This window comes from Arvicola amphibius, chromosome 17 (genome assembly GCF_903992535.2).
Source record: "Arvicola amphibius chromosome 17, mArvAmp1.2, whole genome shotgun sequence".
Lineage (NCBI taxonomy): Eukaryota > Metazoa > Chordata > Mammalia > Rodentia > Cricetidae > Arvicola > Arvicola amphibius.
In genome coordinates, this window is record NC_052063.2 from 33,233,777 (window position 1) to 33,250,175 (window position 16,399).

Here is a 16,399-nt window from a genome sequence, read left to right on the forward strand (position 1 = left end):
ACAGGCACACACACACACAGAGGCACACACACAGGCACACGCACACACACAGGTGCACACACACGCACACACACAAACACACACGCGCGCGCTCACACACGCACGTTAAACACGAAAGTTTGTCATCAATGCACTAACGTGTACAAAGGGCTTTGAACTGCAGCCCAGACAACATTAATTCTGAGTAATTGTTCCGGAAATTCGCTGGAGAGTAGATAGGGTTGATCTGGGTCCTGATAATAGGTACTGAGGAAAAAGCCTTGAGACTGACACCACAGTGTGTAGTGAGGTCTGGAGGTAGATTTAAACTATTTATCTTATCAGTTATTTGTGCTGGCAAGAGAGTGGGGTTGAAGGATGGGTCCCGATGAGCTAGATTTTGATGTGACCAACCAGTCTTTATTATAGTTTCCAAGCGTTTCTGAAAATACAGCCTTAAACTGGGTCTGAGCAGGTAGTGGGAATGAGAGAAACAGCAGAGGTCCGGGAAGGGAAGATAGCAGAGAGAGCAAGCGCAGCAGACAGGACCTTCCTCCTGCATTGGCAGGAGGAAGGCTATGTGCAGGACGGGGTGGCCACCTTAGCAGTCCAGAAGGCAGCAGGAGGCTGAGAAGACGGGCCAACCACATCAATGGACACCCTCCGCCCCGCTCACCGGACCACGCCCACAAAACCACGCCCACCGAAGCCCCGCCCCGAGCTGCTCGCCACGACTCTCCGGTGCTAGAGGGTTGAGGGCTTGCTCGGCGGCGGAAGCGGTGTTCCGGGTCGGCTGAAGGGAACGAGCCGGAGGAGGCGCCCAGCCCTGCGGGCCGCATGGCTGGGGCTCCGGGCGGTGGCGGGCCAGGCCCAGCGGCGGGGGAGCCGCTGCTGCAGCGACGCGACTCTGGCCTGGGCTCTCCCGAGCCGCCGGCCCACGGGAAGCCCCAGCAGGGCTTCCTCTCCAGCTTCTTCACCCGGGACCAGAGCTGCCCGCTCATGCTCCAGAAGACGCTAGAGACGAGTAGGGGCGGTGACCTGGGCGCTGGGGTCGGGGGTGGCATGGACCCGGGGCGAGGAAGGGCGGAGACCCCACTGAGCCCGGGGCTCCACTGCAGCCCCAGAGCTGCGTGGGCCTCCCGCACCACTCTTGCTTGTGAACGCACGCACTAGGAGTCCGCCTTCTTGGGTCACACTCACTAGTTTCTTATGTAAGTTACGCAGCAGCAAGGGCTGTAGGGTGACGGCCAGGAGAGCTGGAAAGAACTCCATTAATATGCGGTTTACTTTTGGCTGTGCGCTCTTCCCTGGAGTTGGGGGTGGGGATTCTTTAAGCTTCTTTCATTGCCATAGGGACAGAGGGGAATGCTAGAATAGAAACTCTTGATAAGCCCCGTGTTTATGCACCTAAGTGCGTTTTGCTAGGGAGAAAGCTCCCAGCTTCATCGTGTTCTCAAAGAGGCCCATGACTTCTAAAACGTTAATCATTGCCACGGGTCAGGCAGGCGCACAGGTTCAAACCCAGCAAATTCTCACCAGTCCCAGGCTCTAGCTAGAGCCTTGCTCCTTTGAATCCGCATAGATTGCCTCTCTACTTCAGATCTATTTAGGGAAATAAGAGTTAAATGTATTGTCCCAAATAAGGTTTCAGAGCAGAATTGGTCATAATTTAGTAGTCAACTGATCAAAGATTTTACTCTCTTTTAAAACAATGTTTTAAAATTTATTTTTATTTTATGTGCATTGGTATTTTGCCATGTGTTCCAGTCCCTTGGAACTGGAGTTACAGACAGGTGTAGGTGCCAGGAATTGAACCCAGGCCCCCTGCAAGAGCAGCCAGTACTCAGTACACTGAGCCCTCTCTCCAGTCCCTTATTCTTTTCTTTAAAATTTTTTAAGGTTTATTTTATATGTATGATTGTTTTGCCTGCATGTATGTCTGTGCACCACCTGTGTTCCTGGCGTTCAGGACTGTGAGCCACATGTGGATAATGGGAACTGAACCCAGGTCCTCAGCAAGAACAGCAAGTGCTCCTAACCCGAGCCATCTTTTTAGCTAGCTAGCTCCCTCCCATCCCTCTCTCCTTTCCTCCCTCCCTCTCTTCTCTCCCCACCCCCCCAGAGGTGAGGACTGAAACGAAGGCCTTGCACTTGCTAGGTGAGGCTCTTGCCTGGGGCTCGATCCCTAAGCCCCCTCCCATTAACCACAGACTCACACTCTTCCAGGTGCCAGACTGGCCAGCATGTCCTTTCCTTGGAATGCCCCATTTGGGATGTGGGGCCTGATGTTGCCACGGAGAACAGTGTAGGCAAAATCTACAAGTCCTCAAATCTCAGCGCTATGCTGGTTTTGTTTTTCTGACCGTGGCGCAAGACTCCCCTGGTCTTCCAGTATGCGCTGCAATCCAGTGTTTAGTCGTTTATGTGAAGCCAGCCTCGTCCGTAGGCGCTATTTTGGTGTGATGTCTGTGATTTAGATGGTTTTTTGGTGCTGCATTTCCTAATACCATACTTCTTTCTGTCTTTGTAGACCCGTACGTCAAAGTTCTCCTTGATGCAATGAAACACTCAGGTTGGTAAGTAAGTCTTTTCAGAAATGTCACTGTATCTTCTGGGGCTCTCATCCTTGAGAAGAGACACTTCGGACACAGCTTTCTCCGTCCACGGTGGCAGGCTGCATGTCCTCCAGGCTGGCCTTTGTCCTGACTCAGTCTCTGGAATATTAGTACAGGCAATATTCATAGCTTGTCTCGACAGTAATTCCCACACTCAGCCTCGGGCATTGTGGTGAAGACACTTTAGCTTGGATTAATTAGGAGGAGCCTTCCAGATATTAACTCAGAGTGGGTTAGAGGAAATGACTTCTGATGTCTACTTTTTAATACCCTGGCCCATCCCATTTCCGGTGTGGTCCTCGTCAGGCGACCAACTCCTTGACGGAATCATTATAGAACATGAAGTTGCGTGGAATCTGCAGAGGCGATCTCTTTTCGCCCACAGGCAAGAAGGCTGAGACCCGACTGTTTGCCAGGGTTTTGCAGGCATTAGTGCCGGGAGGGCTGTGCTGTGTGGACCAGGGCTGCTTCCTTCATACATACTGCTTACATCTCTCATTCCAGCGCTGTTAACAAAGGGAGACACTTCTCCTGCGAAGACTGTGACGGAAATGTCAGCGGAGGGTTCGATGCCGCAGCGTCTCAGGTGGGTCTCTGCCCAATCATCGTCTTCCCTCTCCTCCCAGCTGATACTCACTGATTTCACTCACGTGCCGAGCCTTCTGTTTGGTAGACTTTGCCAAGGACTTAAAAAAACAGATCAGTCACTGTCTTAACTCTCAGGGCGTGGTACTCTTCCAAAGGAGATAAGACAGGAACTCCTTAAACAGGAAATGTGAAGCAGGTTAGGATCAGTGTGGTAACTTCCTGTTCCTGTAACAGGCAGCTGAGAAACTGAACTTAGTACGGAGGAATGGGTTATTTCGGTTCACGGTGTCAGCCGTGGTCTCTTGACCCCGCTGTCTTTGTGGTGTGTGTCAAGTCAGTACTTCATGGTGGGGCTACGTCCACCGGCATCAAGGTCACCGTAGCCCCCTTGTACCCAGTGGTGCACAGTCATGTGTGCAGACAAAACACATAGAGACATTTAAAAAAGAAAACGGAAAATTCCTGGGCCTGTGGAGGAGAGTCAAGGTTGAAACTATGGCAGGTGGTCACCACGACAGGACAGTGACGTGTCGGCTGAAAGCTAACAGACTCAGCTAGTTGACACGACGAAGTCTCTGCACAGGCAGAGGACACTAGGAACGCGCAGGCGTGTTGAGGAATGGCTTGCTGTGTGTGTGACTTAGTTGGAGAAAGAAGGGATCTAGAACCGGAAGCAAATGTGAATGCCGAAGTTCCCACAGGAGCTAAGGCGTGAATGGAGGTAGGAGGAGTTTTCGTGTTATAGATAGCAACCACATCTATCTTTTAGAACGGTGCTGAGAATTCAGTTAGCTGAGCATTCGATTTTATTATGAGTTTTAAGTCGCTGGGGGTTTTCACAGAGCATTGGAGGCAGCAGGTGGATTAGGTGACGTGATGAAGTCATTGAAGGTATTGCATGCAGCTTTTCCAATTTGAGTATCTAATCTACGTTTGACTCCACTTCAGCGCTTTCTCTTGGAGAATCTCCTGTGTATTTGGTTTTTCATAACTGTCTATGGCAATATGGGTGAGCACTGTGGGCTTTAGAGTTTGAGTTGGAATCCTGGTCCCTCCGCTCATTAGCTGTGGGCTTGGGCCACGCAATATTATCTTTCTTGTTCTTAGTTTCCTCACTGGTAAATTGGTAACCGCAACATTGGCAGCTCTCAGTGGCTCCTGATAGGTTTGCTCACTGCCTGTGGTGGTTTAAGCAGAGTGAGCATTAGGGAGCTGGGGCCATAGCTCAGTTGGTCAAGGCCATGCCTGACGTATATGGACCCCAAGCTCATCCCTAACAGTGCATAATCTGTGCTTGGTGGTGCACACCTGTAATTCTGTCACTCAGGAGGTGATGCAGAGGATCAGAACATCAAGGCCATCCTCAGTTACACAGAAAGCTTGGCAGTTGGACTAGAGACGCCGTCTCAGGAAAAAAAAGTAGAGTGAACATTTCAAACTCTCAGCTCTCGGCAGTGTTAAACACAGTCGTTCGCTATTCCATCCTGTCTTAAATTGGACTTTTTATTATGAAGTCTTTTATCCAGGAAATTAGAAAACCCATGTGTTTACTTTCAATAAGGGAAGCTTCAGTTCAACTGATGCCCAGATCTGAGGAGTACAATGTTCTCAGGACTTCAGATACTTCAAGATACTCTTGACTCATCCCTTATCCTGATTGTAGGCATCATCCCCTGCTTTTCTGAGTTCTCCCGCCCACACATGCAGTCCAATATTGCGTTGTTTGGATCCTTGCCGTTGCTTCATGCATAGACTACCTTGCGTTGTATGGACTCAGCGTGTGAAATACATCCTTTGTGGTTTGAGAACTGTGAGCTCCTCAGTAGATAGTCTCCCGTGAGTTCCTTCTTTGGTTCGTCATTGGGAGGGTTTCCATGCTGCTGTGTGCCCTCTGCGCCGACATCACCACTGTCTGGTGTTCGCATTAGAGCTTAGCCTGTCTGATAATACTGCTTCCAGCCTTGTAGTTGTGCGCGGTGCTGTAAATATTCTCCACCTTCTCTGCTGGTGACATTTACAAGCTTCTCAAGATGCAAGTGTCTGAGGAGACCCGCCGGAACGTGGAGTCTGCAGAATGTTGGCTGGTAACACTGCCGTGCAGTTTGGTGCACGTTCTCCTGGATTTTCCTTCGCTGATGTCCCTTCCAGCTCTTAAATGTTGATCTCCAGCCCTTACTCTCCCCCCGTGCTCTGCCGAGGGCTTGTGTTCCTCTTTTAGGTCAGAGTTCTGTGTTGAATGGTCACCTGTGTATCCGGATCTCACTTGGCACTTCTGCTTGGAGTGTCTTCAAGGTACCTTGGGCTCGTTATGTCCAAGTTCAGATTTATGAGTTTACTGTCCCCTGTCTTTAACCTCTCTGGGTTTTTAGTTTTCCCACCACTGTTCCACTGTTTTGTTTTGTTTTGTTTTTTTTTGAGACAGGGTTTCTCTGTAGCTTTAGAGTCTGTCCTGGAGCTAGCTCCGTAGACCAGGCTGACCTTGAACTCACAGAGATCCACCTGCCTCTGCCTCCCGATTGCTGGGATTAAAGGCGTGCGCCACCTGCCGCCCGGCTTGTTGTTTTGTTTTTAAATACTCTTTTACTCTTTGCTCTTTGGGCGTCCGCCACCCAGCTCCCAAGTGAATTACATGGAGGTTTATTCTTACTTAAGAATACCCGGATTTAACTTGGTTTGTTTCTTGCAGCTTTTCTTAACTTAAATTATCCCATCTACCTTTTGCCTCTGGGCTTTTTTTTTTTTTTTTTTTTAGATTTATTTATTATATATACAACATTCTACCTACATATATGCCCACATGCCAGAAGAGGGCACCAGATCTCATTACAGATGGCTGTGAGCCACCATGTGGTTGCTGGGAATTGAACTCAGGACCTCTGGAAGAGCAGTCAGTGCTCTTAACCGCTGAGCCATCTCTCCAACCCTGCCTCTGGGCTTTTATTTTTCCCTATTTCTATATACCTTTCTTTACTTCTTCCTCCATGGCTGGCTGTGTAGCTGGGTGCTGCCCCTGACGTCCTCCTCTCCTCCTTTTCTTGATCCTGCATCTCCTCTTCCCAGACTTGTATTTATTCTCTCTTCCTGCCAGCCCCACCTATCCTTTCTCCTGCCTGGCTATTGGCTGTTCAGCTCTTTATTAGACCATCAGGTGTTTTAGACAGGCAAAGTAGCACAGCTGTGTTTTGCCTGTGTCAGACGGAAACCCCAAACGAGCTGGTATCTGATGCAAACACACTGGGGTTTATTGAATACGAGCTAGCTCAGACTGTAATCCAACACACCGACACAGTAGGTGAGGGGGAAATGGCCGCAAGCCCTCAGGGTAAGGGATTTTAGAGGGAAAACTGCAACCAGGGTGGCCCAAACCTTGGCATTTCAGGATTGGGTAAAAGTATACAACCTTTGAGTTTGTTGGTTAGGGGGTATAGGGGAATTTCAAAACAGCAACTGTCAGCAGACAAGAATTTCAAAATAGCGGTTAGTCGGATACCTACAAGGACATTTGAAGCAAGCAGATGTAAGCAGATGTTGTTTGGACACCCTAGTGGGGTCACTTTGACCAGGGCTGGCACAGTTTCTTGGGAATGTTTATGACTTTGCTGGATGCATTCACTCCTCCCCACCCCCCCCACCCCCGTTAGGCCCTGCCTAAAATGGGGTTCTTTCTCAAAATGGAGTTTGTTCTGCTCCTTCAGCTTCACAGAGTTAAACAAATGCAACATGAAAGAATGTAACACATCTTTGTATTATTAAACAAATGTTCCACAGCAGAAACAAATGTAAGACATCTTCAACTAATATTCCACAGCACCTGGCATTCTCATTGTATTTGCTCAGGGCCATTTTTTAAAATCATTTTGGTAAATAGTTATTAATTTCTGTCTCCATTAGTAGATTATACGTCACTTTAATATAATCCATTTATTTATTTATTTATTTATTATGTATACAATGTTCTGTCTGTGTGTATGCCTGCAGGCCAGAACAGGGCACCAGACCTCATTACAGATGGTTGTCAGCCACCATGTGGTTGCTGGGAATTGAACTCAGGACCTTTGGAAGAGCAGGCAATGCTCTTAACCTCTGAGCCATCTCTCCAGCCCCACTTATTAGATCTTAATGAATATTAGTTGAGTAAGTTTATGTTGGATGCATGCATATAAAGTATCTGGTACCTACTGAATGTCAAGAATGTGGTAAATGCAACCGTCATGATGGGGACTCGTGTCTTTCTTACTCTTTTTCTTTTCTTTTCTTCTTTTTTGAGGCAGGGTTTCTCTGTGTAGCTTCTGAAACTCTCTCTGATCTGGCTGGCCTTGAACTCACAGAGACCTGCCTGTCTCTGCCTCCCGAGTATTGGGATTAAATGTGTACATCACCACTGCCTGGTGTCTTCCTTATTCTTACAGGGTCCTACTTAGTGCCACTGGCCTTTTGTTCTCTTTTCTGACAGTCTTTCTGAGGGTTTTTTCCCTGGGAGTTTTTCCTCATTCTAGTTAGATGGGAGTGGTGTCAGCCACTGTTCAGTTAAGAAGTGTTTTACATATGTTCTCACTTGTGTTCCCAGTTCTCTGCTAATAATCCTCTCCTGTTTTACAGTTGGGGAACTGAGGCACAGAGAGGCTAAGAAACTTGCTCAGGGATCTGGAGGAATGGCCCAGAACACTTAGGGGTCTTTCAGAGTTCACATCTCAGCGCCCTTGTTGGGTGGTTCAGGTCATCAGTAACCTCAGCTCTAGGGCCTATAAGGTCCTTTTCTGGTCTCAGGGGGCTACCCACACTTATGTCCATATTATTCCCTAAAAAATTTGAAAAAACATATACAAAGAAATTTGCTCAGCTTGCTCAATACCTGGAGCTGTGATTTAAATATGCCTGTTTTCTCCCACAGCCGATTCTTAGAACCACAGAGCTTTGGTGTCCGAGAGGAGCTGGTGTGGTCAGCTCAGGGGTGCAGCACTTGAATACATCCCTAACTGGAGTGCTGGCATGGCTTAGAGAGAGAGGGAGGAGAGAGAGGGAGGGGTTAGTCCCCAGACCGTGGACAGGAGGGGTTGTGAGGAGAAGCGTGGGCAGAGGCTTCCTGTAGGTGCCATGCAAGAGAGAAAGTAGGGTCTGCAGAAGGAGCAGATTTCAGAAGTGCGCGACTGTCTCTTGTTTTCGTGTCCCTAGATTGTTTTGTGCCAGAATAATATCCGAAATCAGGCTCACATGAGCAGAGTCGTTACCCACGAGCTCATTCACGCCTTCGATCATTGTCGGGCTCACGTCCACTGGTTTAGCGATGTCAGACATTTGGCGTGCTCGGAGGTGAGTTTTGTCGTAGAAGACATTTATTTTCTCCCAGAGCACCGAGCTCTTTATTCAGATTCGACTCTTTAAGCATGTTTCTTCTCTTGCTGTTGTGACTTTAACGTAGTCTTTTTGTAGAATTGCTATACATGTTATCTTCAAGACCTATTAAAAGTAACAATTGATTTAAATCATAATCCTAATAAGCCACTTTTCTTGGGGGTACCCTGAGGGCTAAATGTCATGCTTGTATGGCTTTAAAAAATATTAATTTTTATTGTTCTGGGACTTGAGTCCAGGGCCTCCTGCATGCTAGTCAAATTCTGTTAACTGAACTATGTTCCCAGCCTTGGATTTGCTTCTACAGTGCTGGGGTAGAGCCCAGAGCCCAGTGCGTGCTAGGTAAGCAATCTGCCACAGCGTCAAGTGCCCAGTCCTTCCAGAGTCTCGTTTAACCTTCCCAGCAGTTCATCGAGGAAGATAATTACTGTCCTTGACTGCTGTATGTGCAAAGTGAAACAGTTGTTTGGAGTCAGTCAGTGGTGGAGCTGGGGTCACATGGGTTCTTAACTAGCTTGCTGGGTTTCATAGGCCAAGCCATTGTTTGCTCTGGAGGAGAGCATCAGCCTCAACCGTGCGGTGTGAAAGGATACTTATCACGAGTAGGCTTGGGCTGCTCTCAGAAGCCAGTGTGCTCCTGGGGAGACGTGTATTTAGTCTTGAATTTCAGCCTTTGGAAAGCACATTATAATGAGAAATTAAGGAATTTACAGATCAGAAAATTTCTGTTAACATCATAAATCAGAAACTCTGCTAACTCTAGTACGGTGCTCTTTATTCTTTGTGTTTTGTGATGCATGATTAATAAAAACTCAGAGAGAGAAATTGGAGTTCAACCTGAAGGTCAGAAAAGCAAAGCAGCTAGCCACTGATTTTTACCTCGATTTCATTTGGAAATGGTGATCCTGCCTCCAGGAATGAGACTGTGTCTGAGAGCTGTCTCTTCCCATTTTATAATCCTCGCCAGGCCTGCACCATTGGGATTAAAGGCGTGCACCACCCAGTTTCTATAGCAACTAGTGTGGCTTCTGGGATTGAAGGTGTGTGTCACAACTGCCTGGTCTGTAGGGCTGACCCGTGGGGCTGTTTTACTCTCTGGTCTTCAGGCAAGCTGTATTTATTAAAATACAAATGAAATATCACTACAGCTTTGTATCGTGTGACCTCTCACACAGCCTCACACAACCAAGGGCCCAGAGGAGACTCGCAGCAGCTGGAGTCAGTCTGAGAGTATCTCAGGTTTGGGCTGTGGCCGGCATCACATGCTAGTTTTAGTCACCTTCTTTGGAAAAATGTTTTCTTGAAGTCCCTTTGGTAACTTCTAGAAGTGTTTGTATCTTCTAGAGATCATGAACTTTAACTGTGAGGTCCACCTCTCTGACTCCTTTTTCCAGACTGTTTGACTGTGAGGTTACAGGTAATGTTTAGAAAATTCCCTTTGGTGAGCGATTGAACTCCCCTGCCACAGTGCCCCTGATTTGTGTAGCTCGCTCTTGGGATTCTGCCTTTGCCAACTGATATTTAAAGAAATGATTTAGAGCCCGGTGGTAGTGGCGCACACCTTTAATCCCAGCACTTGGGAGGCAGAGGCAGTTGGATCTCTGTGAGTTCAAGGCCAGCCTGGTCTACAGAGCAAGTTCCAGAACAGGATCTAAAGCTACACAGAGAAACCTTGTCTTGAAAAACCAAAAACAAACAAACAAAAAAAGAAGTGATTTAGAAGAAAGTTTCAGATGTGCTGGAGTCTCAGAAATACATGCTGATTTTCTGTTCTTTCCCAGTTTTAAGCGTTTGCTGGCTGTGCATAGACAGCCCCTTTGCCTCTCACGTGCCCTCTGTGTTTATGACAGATTCGAGCGGCAAGCCTTAGTGGAGATTGCTCACTCTTGAATGAAATCTTCAGGTTGCGTTTTGGATTAAGACGACACCACCAGGTAAACACACCCGTGGACTCACTGACCCTCATGAGGGCCAGGAGTGGAAGCTGTCAGTAAAGAAAGGATACACGGGGCTGGAGAGATGGCTCAGCGGTTGAGAGCACTGCCTGTTCTTCCGCAGGACCCAGGTTCAATTCCCAGCACCCACATGACAGCTCACGTTTGTCTGTAGCTCCAGTTCCAGGGCTCTGACACCGTCACGCAGACACACCTGGAAGCAAAACAGCAATGAACATCATAAGCAAGGAAATACGCTTAGTATCAAGAGCTACCTACCTGAAGAGCAAAGCAGCTACCGCACTGTTTAAGCTGATGGATGTTTGTTCTGTTTCATAGTCATGGGTCAGCCATGTGACTGCCCGAGAAGAGAGTTCTGCAGCATTTTAAAAAAGACAAAGACTTTATTTTACATGCATGAGTGTTTTTGCCTGCATGTATGTGAGCGCACCGTGTGTGTGTGTGTGTGTGTGTGTGTGTGTGTGTGTGTGTGTGTGCATGGTGCCTGTAGAGGTCAGGAGGAAGCATCGGATCTTCTGGAAAGTGGGGTCACAGGCGGTTGTGGGCCGCCATGCGAGTGCTGGGAACCAGACCCAGGTCTCTGCAAGAACAGCACTTAGCTACTGAGCCGTCTCTCCAGCTCCAACTCTGGGATTCTTTCAAATGGGGGTGGGAAGAGACTGTGAGTGAAATCCTATCCTGCTTCCCTTATATCCGAGCGCCCCTACAGTTGGTTGTATATATACCTACATCAGTGACCCTTGTGAACTTGACACACTTACTTTAAGACATAACCTTCCTTTTTTTTTTTTTTTTTTTTTTTTTGGTTCATTGCGAAGATCTCAGATTAATAAACATCACAAGGAGGAACACATTAAGATGTAAAGGCCTCAGTCTTCACAGTTAAAATACTTTCAAAGTTTAGACATTGGTGGTACACATCTTTAATCCTAGCACTCAGGAGGCAGAGGCAAGTGGATCCTGAGTTTGAGGCCAGCCTGGTCTACAGAGCAAGTTTCAGGACAGACAGGGCTACATAGAGAAGCCCTGTCATGAAAAAAAAAAAAAAAAAAACAAAAAACCCAAAACAAAACCAAGAGTTCAGTGTCTGTAAAAATTCAAAATCTCTTTCAAAATCTACAATTTCTTTTAAAAATTCAAAGTTTCTCAACTGTGGGCCCCAATAAGATAAAAAATAAGTTAATTACTTTCTTACCTCAAGAAGAAAGAACCAGGGCACAGTCAGAATCTGAACAAAGCTCCCAACTGTTGGGAGTGAACACACCCCCAACAGTTTCTTTAACTCCTGTCCGATGTCTGGGAACTAGTTAAAATCTTCTGGGCTGCTCCAGGGGCTTGGGTCGCTTCTCCAGCTCTGCCCTCTGCAGCGCACACAGCTTGTCTTTAGGCTCATCCAGAACTGGTGCCCTCACTGCTGCTGTTCTTAGTCCTCCCGTGGCACAGGCTCCAAAGTGCTGGCGTCTTCTGCTGCAGCTGGGATGCACTTTGACCAATAACCTCATTTGCGTTGTCTTCATGGAGCAAAGCCCCAGCTTCTATCCACGAAGCCCCCAGACCTGGGGTTTCCACTGCTGCTCTGTCTGCACCTTCACCCGTGGGCTCTCCTGGCCTCTCACAGTGCCGAGGCTCAGCTGCTCTCTATGACCCCTTCATACCTTCAGAACCACTACCTCCGGGGTGACCCTTACACTACCAAGTTTGGCTGCCAACACAAGTACAACCCTGGTCTTGGCCTCCTCTGCACACAGCTTGCATGTGCTAGCTCTGAGGAAATACTTCCCTGAAGATTTCACCTCAGTGATGCCGGTCTCTTCTTAGTCACAGCTGACTCTTCAGCCCCAGCCGACCAGAGGTTCTTCGCAGAAATGGCCTGGTAGAGTCTTAGCCTCCCTCTGCAACTTTTACTAGCTGGGTCTCCGTCGTCTGCGTTGCCTTCAACACTCCTCTAAAGTCTCACAGAATTGCCCACTGTGCTCCCAACCTCAGTTGCTCTTCTAGGCCAAAGTTCCAAAGCCTTCGACAATCCTTCCGCAAATATGGTCAGGTCTATCTCGGCAGTACCGATTTGTCCTGGTACCGATTTGTCTAGTCAGGGTTACTATGGCTGTGACAAAACACCATGACCAAAGCAAGATGAGGAGGAAGGACAGGGTTTGTTTGGCTTACACTGTCACATTGCTGTCCATCACTGAAGGAAGTCAGGACAGGAGCTCAAACAGGGCAGGAACCTGGAGGCAGGAGCTGATGCAGAGGCCATGGAGGGGTGCTGCTTACCAGGTTTGCTCAGCCTGCTTTCCTATAGAACCCGGGACCACCAGCCCAGGGCTGTCGCCTCTCACGATGGGCTGGCTTTCCCACTTAATCACTTATTAGGAGAATGTTCTACAGGCTTAGGTACAACTCAGCATCATGGGGGCATTTTCTCAATTGGGGCTCCCTCTCTGGTGACTCTAGCCTGTGTCAAAGTGGATATAAAATTAGCCAGCTCAAAAAGATGCTTGGTGTTGGGTTTGTGCTAGATGATCTTTGGCTTTTGGGGGCAGGAGCACTGCCAGCCCAGATGCCCAGATGGGAAAATTTTATTTAAATTATATATATGTAGACACAGACTTACACATGCTAGAGATAATTTTAGGTAGATAGATAGTATGATTCCATAGGACTTTTTTTTTTTTTTTTTTTTTTTTTGAGACAGGGTTTCTCTCTGTAGTTTGGAGCCTGTCCTGGAGCTAGCTCTTGTAGACCAGGTTGGCCTTGATCTCACAGAGATCTGCCTGCCTCTGCATCCCAAGTGCTGGGATTAAAGGTGTGCGCCACCACCACTCCGTGATTCTTTCTGACTACTAAAGACAGTTTTATTGCTCTTTTACCTTCCTGTATTCATTTCTCCTTCACTCCCTAGTTAAAAGCACCTTCCCTTTCCGTTTTTCTCATTTTCCCACAGGAGTAAATCTTAATTGTCGTCTCTCATTGGGTCTTCTGACCCTTTGACATCTGGATTTTTTGTTGTTGTTGTTTTTGGGTCAGGGTCTCACTGTGCCCCTCTGGCTGTCCTTTGGTGAGCAAGCATTTCCAGCTTGAGTGTGCTGACCATGCAAACTGGGGAAACAGAGGCTGTTGCTGACTGTTGTCAGAAGCACTATTTATTTTTTATTTATTGAGCGAGGGTTGCTGACTTTGTTCCTGAGCGAGGGTTGCTGACTTTGTTCCTGCCTCAGCCTCCAGCTGCTGGGAGTGCTGCTGGGTGTCATCACACCTGGCCTTTAATTTATATGTGATATGGCGTCTAAACTGGCCTGGAACTCTTGGTCCTCATGCCTTTGTCTCCTGAGTGTTGACTTTACTGGTATGTGCCGCCAGGCCTGCTTCTGATTGTCTTTTATGGAGGGATCACTCACCAATTCTTTTGAAATATAGTTTGGAGAATAGAGAAAGGAATATTTTGAAAACTCTCTGAGAATTGAAACGGCAGGGTCTTACATTTCTTAAGTTTCAGGATTGACAAATTCAAGATAATTGGTACGTTATTCTCATAGCAAAAGTGAGGCCCTATGCAGAGACTGTTTGAGTTTTCTTTCTGCCTGGATGAAGGCACTTTCAAGTTTGTTGTCTGTGCTTCCTCGGGATAAGCAGCGAATCTGTCACCAGTCAGCTGAGAGGTGAGGAAAGGGTTGTGGGGATGAAGAACAGTTTATTTTTTCAAAGATGTGTTTTACTTTTAGTTATGTGTATGTGTTGTCGTGGTCAGCTGAAGAAAGAGGGTTACTCCAGAATGTGATTTGGTTTAGCAAAAGCACCAGGGGGGTCAGTCTCCAGGGGCTGACTGCTGGTGGTTTCGCAAAAGCTTCTTTTATTGTTACACAAATTATATATACCTTTAAGCAAGTCAATTTCCGCATGCCCAAACCTCTAATCTAGAGTTATTTGAAGGAACCATTTACCTAAGTGGTTCTCCCCCTCCTGGTTTGCTAGGTCCACTTGAGAATACGTTTTGCAAAGGTTCTGGAATCCTTCAGGGAGAACTCAGATAAGAATCACTGATTTTAGCTGGCTGCTGGTAGTGTATGCATTTAATCCCGGAGGCAGAGGCAGGTGGATCTCTGTGAGTTCTAGACCAGCTTGGGTTTACAGAGCAAGTTCCAGGACAGGCACAGGCTCCAAAGCTACACAGAGAAACCGTGTCTCGGGGGGGGGGGGGGGGGGGGGAAGAATCACTGACTTTAAACAAAAGTCAGTTCAGAACCTAGGTGCTATCACACATGAGTGTAGTTGCCTGAGGAAGCCAGAAGAGGGCATCAGCTTCCCAGAGCTGGAGCTACAGGTGTTTGTCAGTTGCTCATCATGGCTGCTGGGAACTGAACTTAGGTCCTCAGGAACAGCAGGCAGCTCTCTTAACCAAGAGAGTCATCTCCAGGCCCCTTGAAATATATTTTAAATTTAGCTAAGCAAGATCAGTTAGGGCTTTGTCTACAGACTTTTTTTTTTTTTTTGTGATTTTTGCAATTGGAAATTATTGTTTGGCAGAGGATGTTCAGAGGATTAAATCTGGCTGTATTCCTCCCAAAATAAGAAAATGGAGGTCTTAATTGTGTCTAAATGGGTTTATATTGAACTAACATGTTCCATGGTTTGAGAGTTAGAGTTACTAATTTTATTTTAATTTTTAAAATGACAGAAATTAATAACAGGAGAAGAAATGAATTTAAAAATTTTTTTATTTTCATGTTCATTTGTGTTTTGCCTGCATGTATGTCCGTGAGAAGGTGTCAGATCCCGTAGGCCGAGAGGTACAGGCAGTGCTGAGCTACCATGTGGGTGCTGGGATTGAACCCGGATCCTCTGGAAGAGCAGCCAGTGCTCTTAACTGCCGAATCATCTCTCAGCCCTGGAGAAATGAATCTTAGTTTAGGTAATATGTAGTTGTATCATCTGATTGGATTTTCACACCAAGTGACTACATTCACTCTCCCTTTCTGTAGACTTGTGTGCGGGACAGAGCTGCTCTTTCAATCTTGGCTGTGCGTAACATCAGCAGAGAAGAGGCCCAGAAGGCTGTGGATGACGTTTTTGAGTCTTGTTTCAATGACCGTGAGCCTTTTGGCAGGATCCCCCATACTAAGACATATGCCAGATACGCTCACAGGGACTTTCAGAACCGTGATCGCTATTACTCGAACATATGATGGTGGCCGTCTGTGTCTCTGAGCCTCAGGACCCTGAGGGAGATGCCCTTAGACACAGAGTCTGCAATCGTATGGAAAAAAGTGCAGAAGGAGCTGGCTTTAGCACTGACTATAAAAAATAAATATGGCAAAAGAGGAACTCCTTAAACTGCAAGGCAAAATTGGATCTTTATAGTTAACCATTTAGTAAATAAGGTAAATAAATGACGTTTTTGTATTTTCCACAGTATACTTATTTTTTTTAAATGCTTTAGCTTTGTAATTGTTCTCTATGAGATTATTTTAAATTTTGATTATGAGATCTGTGAAGCATGGACTTGTGTGAAGGTGGTGGGAGATCCAGGTTAGTATTTACACAGTGAGATGGTCACCTTGGCGGACATTGGTGAGATGCTGTCATGATCAAGTGCAAAGAATGAAAGCTGGGAATAATTCATTAAAGGTGGGTGTCATTTTCTCTCTGTTCATGGTGTGTTTATTGGGGACCTTATGGCTTAATTTCCTGGGAACAGTCTGATAATTAGATACTTTGCTTTCTCTTAGATTTTATTTTTTATTTTGTGTATAGGAATATTTTGTCTGTATGTATGTCTGTGTATTATGTGGTTGTCTGTCACCTAAGGAGGCCTGAAGGGGGCCTTGGATCCCCTAGAACTCAATTTATAGATGATTTTGATCCGTTGTGTGGGTTCTGGGAATCAAACTCAGGTCCTTTGGAAGAGCAGCC

The 16,399-nt window shown here is 46.8% G+C and overlaps 1 protein-coding gene across 2 annotated transcripts; it reads left to right on the plus strand.

Annotated features, from left to right (window-relative positions):
* The first annotated feature begins 716 nt into the window (after nucleotides 1-716).
* Atp23 (ATP23 metallopeptidase and ATP synthase assembly factor homolog) lies at nucleotides 717-15,894 on the plus strand. 2 transcript variants are annotated; one of them, XM_038314954.2, is made up of 6 exons: nucleotides 717-1,003; nucleotides 2,510-2,555; nucleotides 3,099-3,180; nucleotides 8,355-8,492; nucleotides 10,385-10,468; nucleotides 15,469-15,894. In XM_038314954.2, the coding sequence occupies exons 1-6, from the start codon at nucleotides 817-819 to the stop codon at nucleotides 15,670-15,672; spliced, it is 741 nt and encodes a 246-aa protein (XP_038170882.1). In that variant the 5' UTR covers nucleotides 717-816; the 3' UTR covers nucleotides 15,673-15,894. The 2 variants fall into 2 exon arrangements, with proteins under 2 accessions (XP_038170882.1, XP_038170883.1); XM_038314955.1 differs by lacking the exons at nucleotides 8,355-8,492; nucleotides 10,385-10,468; nucleotides 15,469-15,894 and adding exons at nucleotides 5,142-5,266; nucleotides 5,381-5,587.
* Nucleotides 15,895-16,399: the final 505 nt, after the last annotated feature.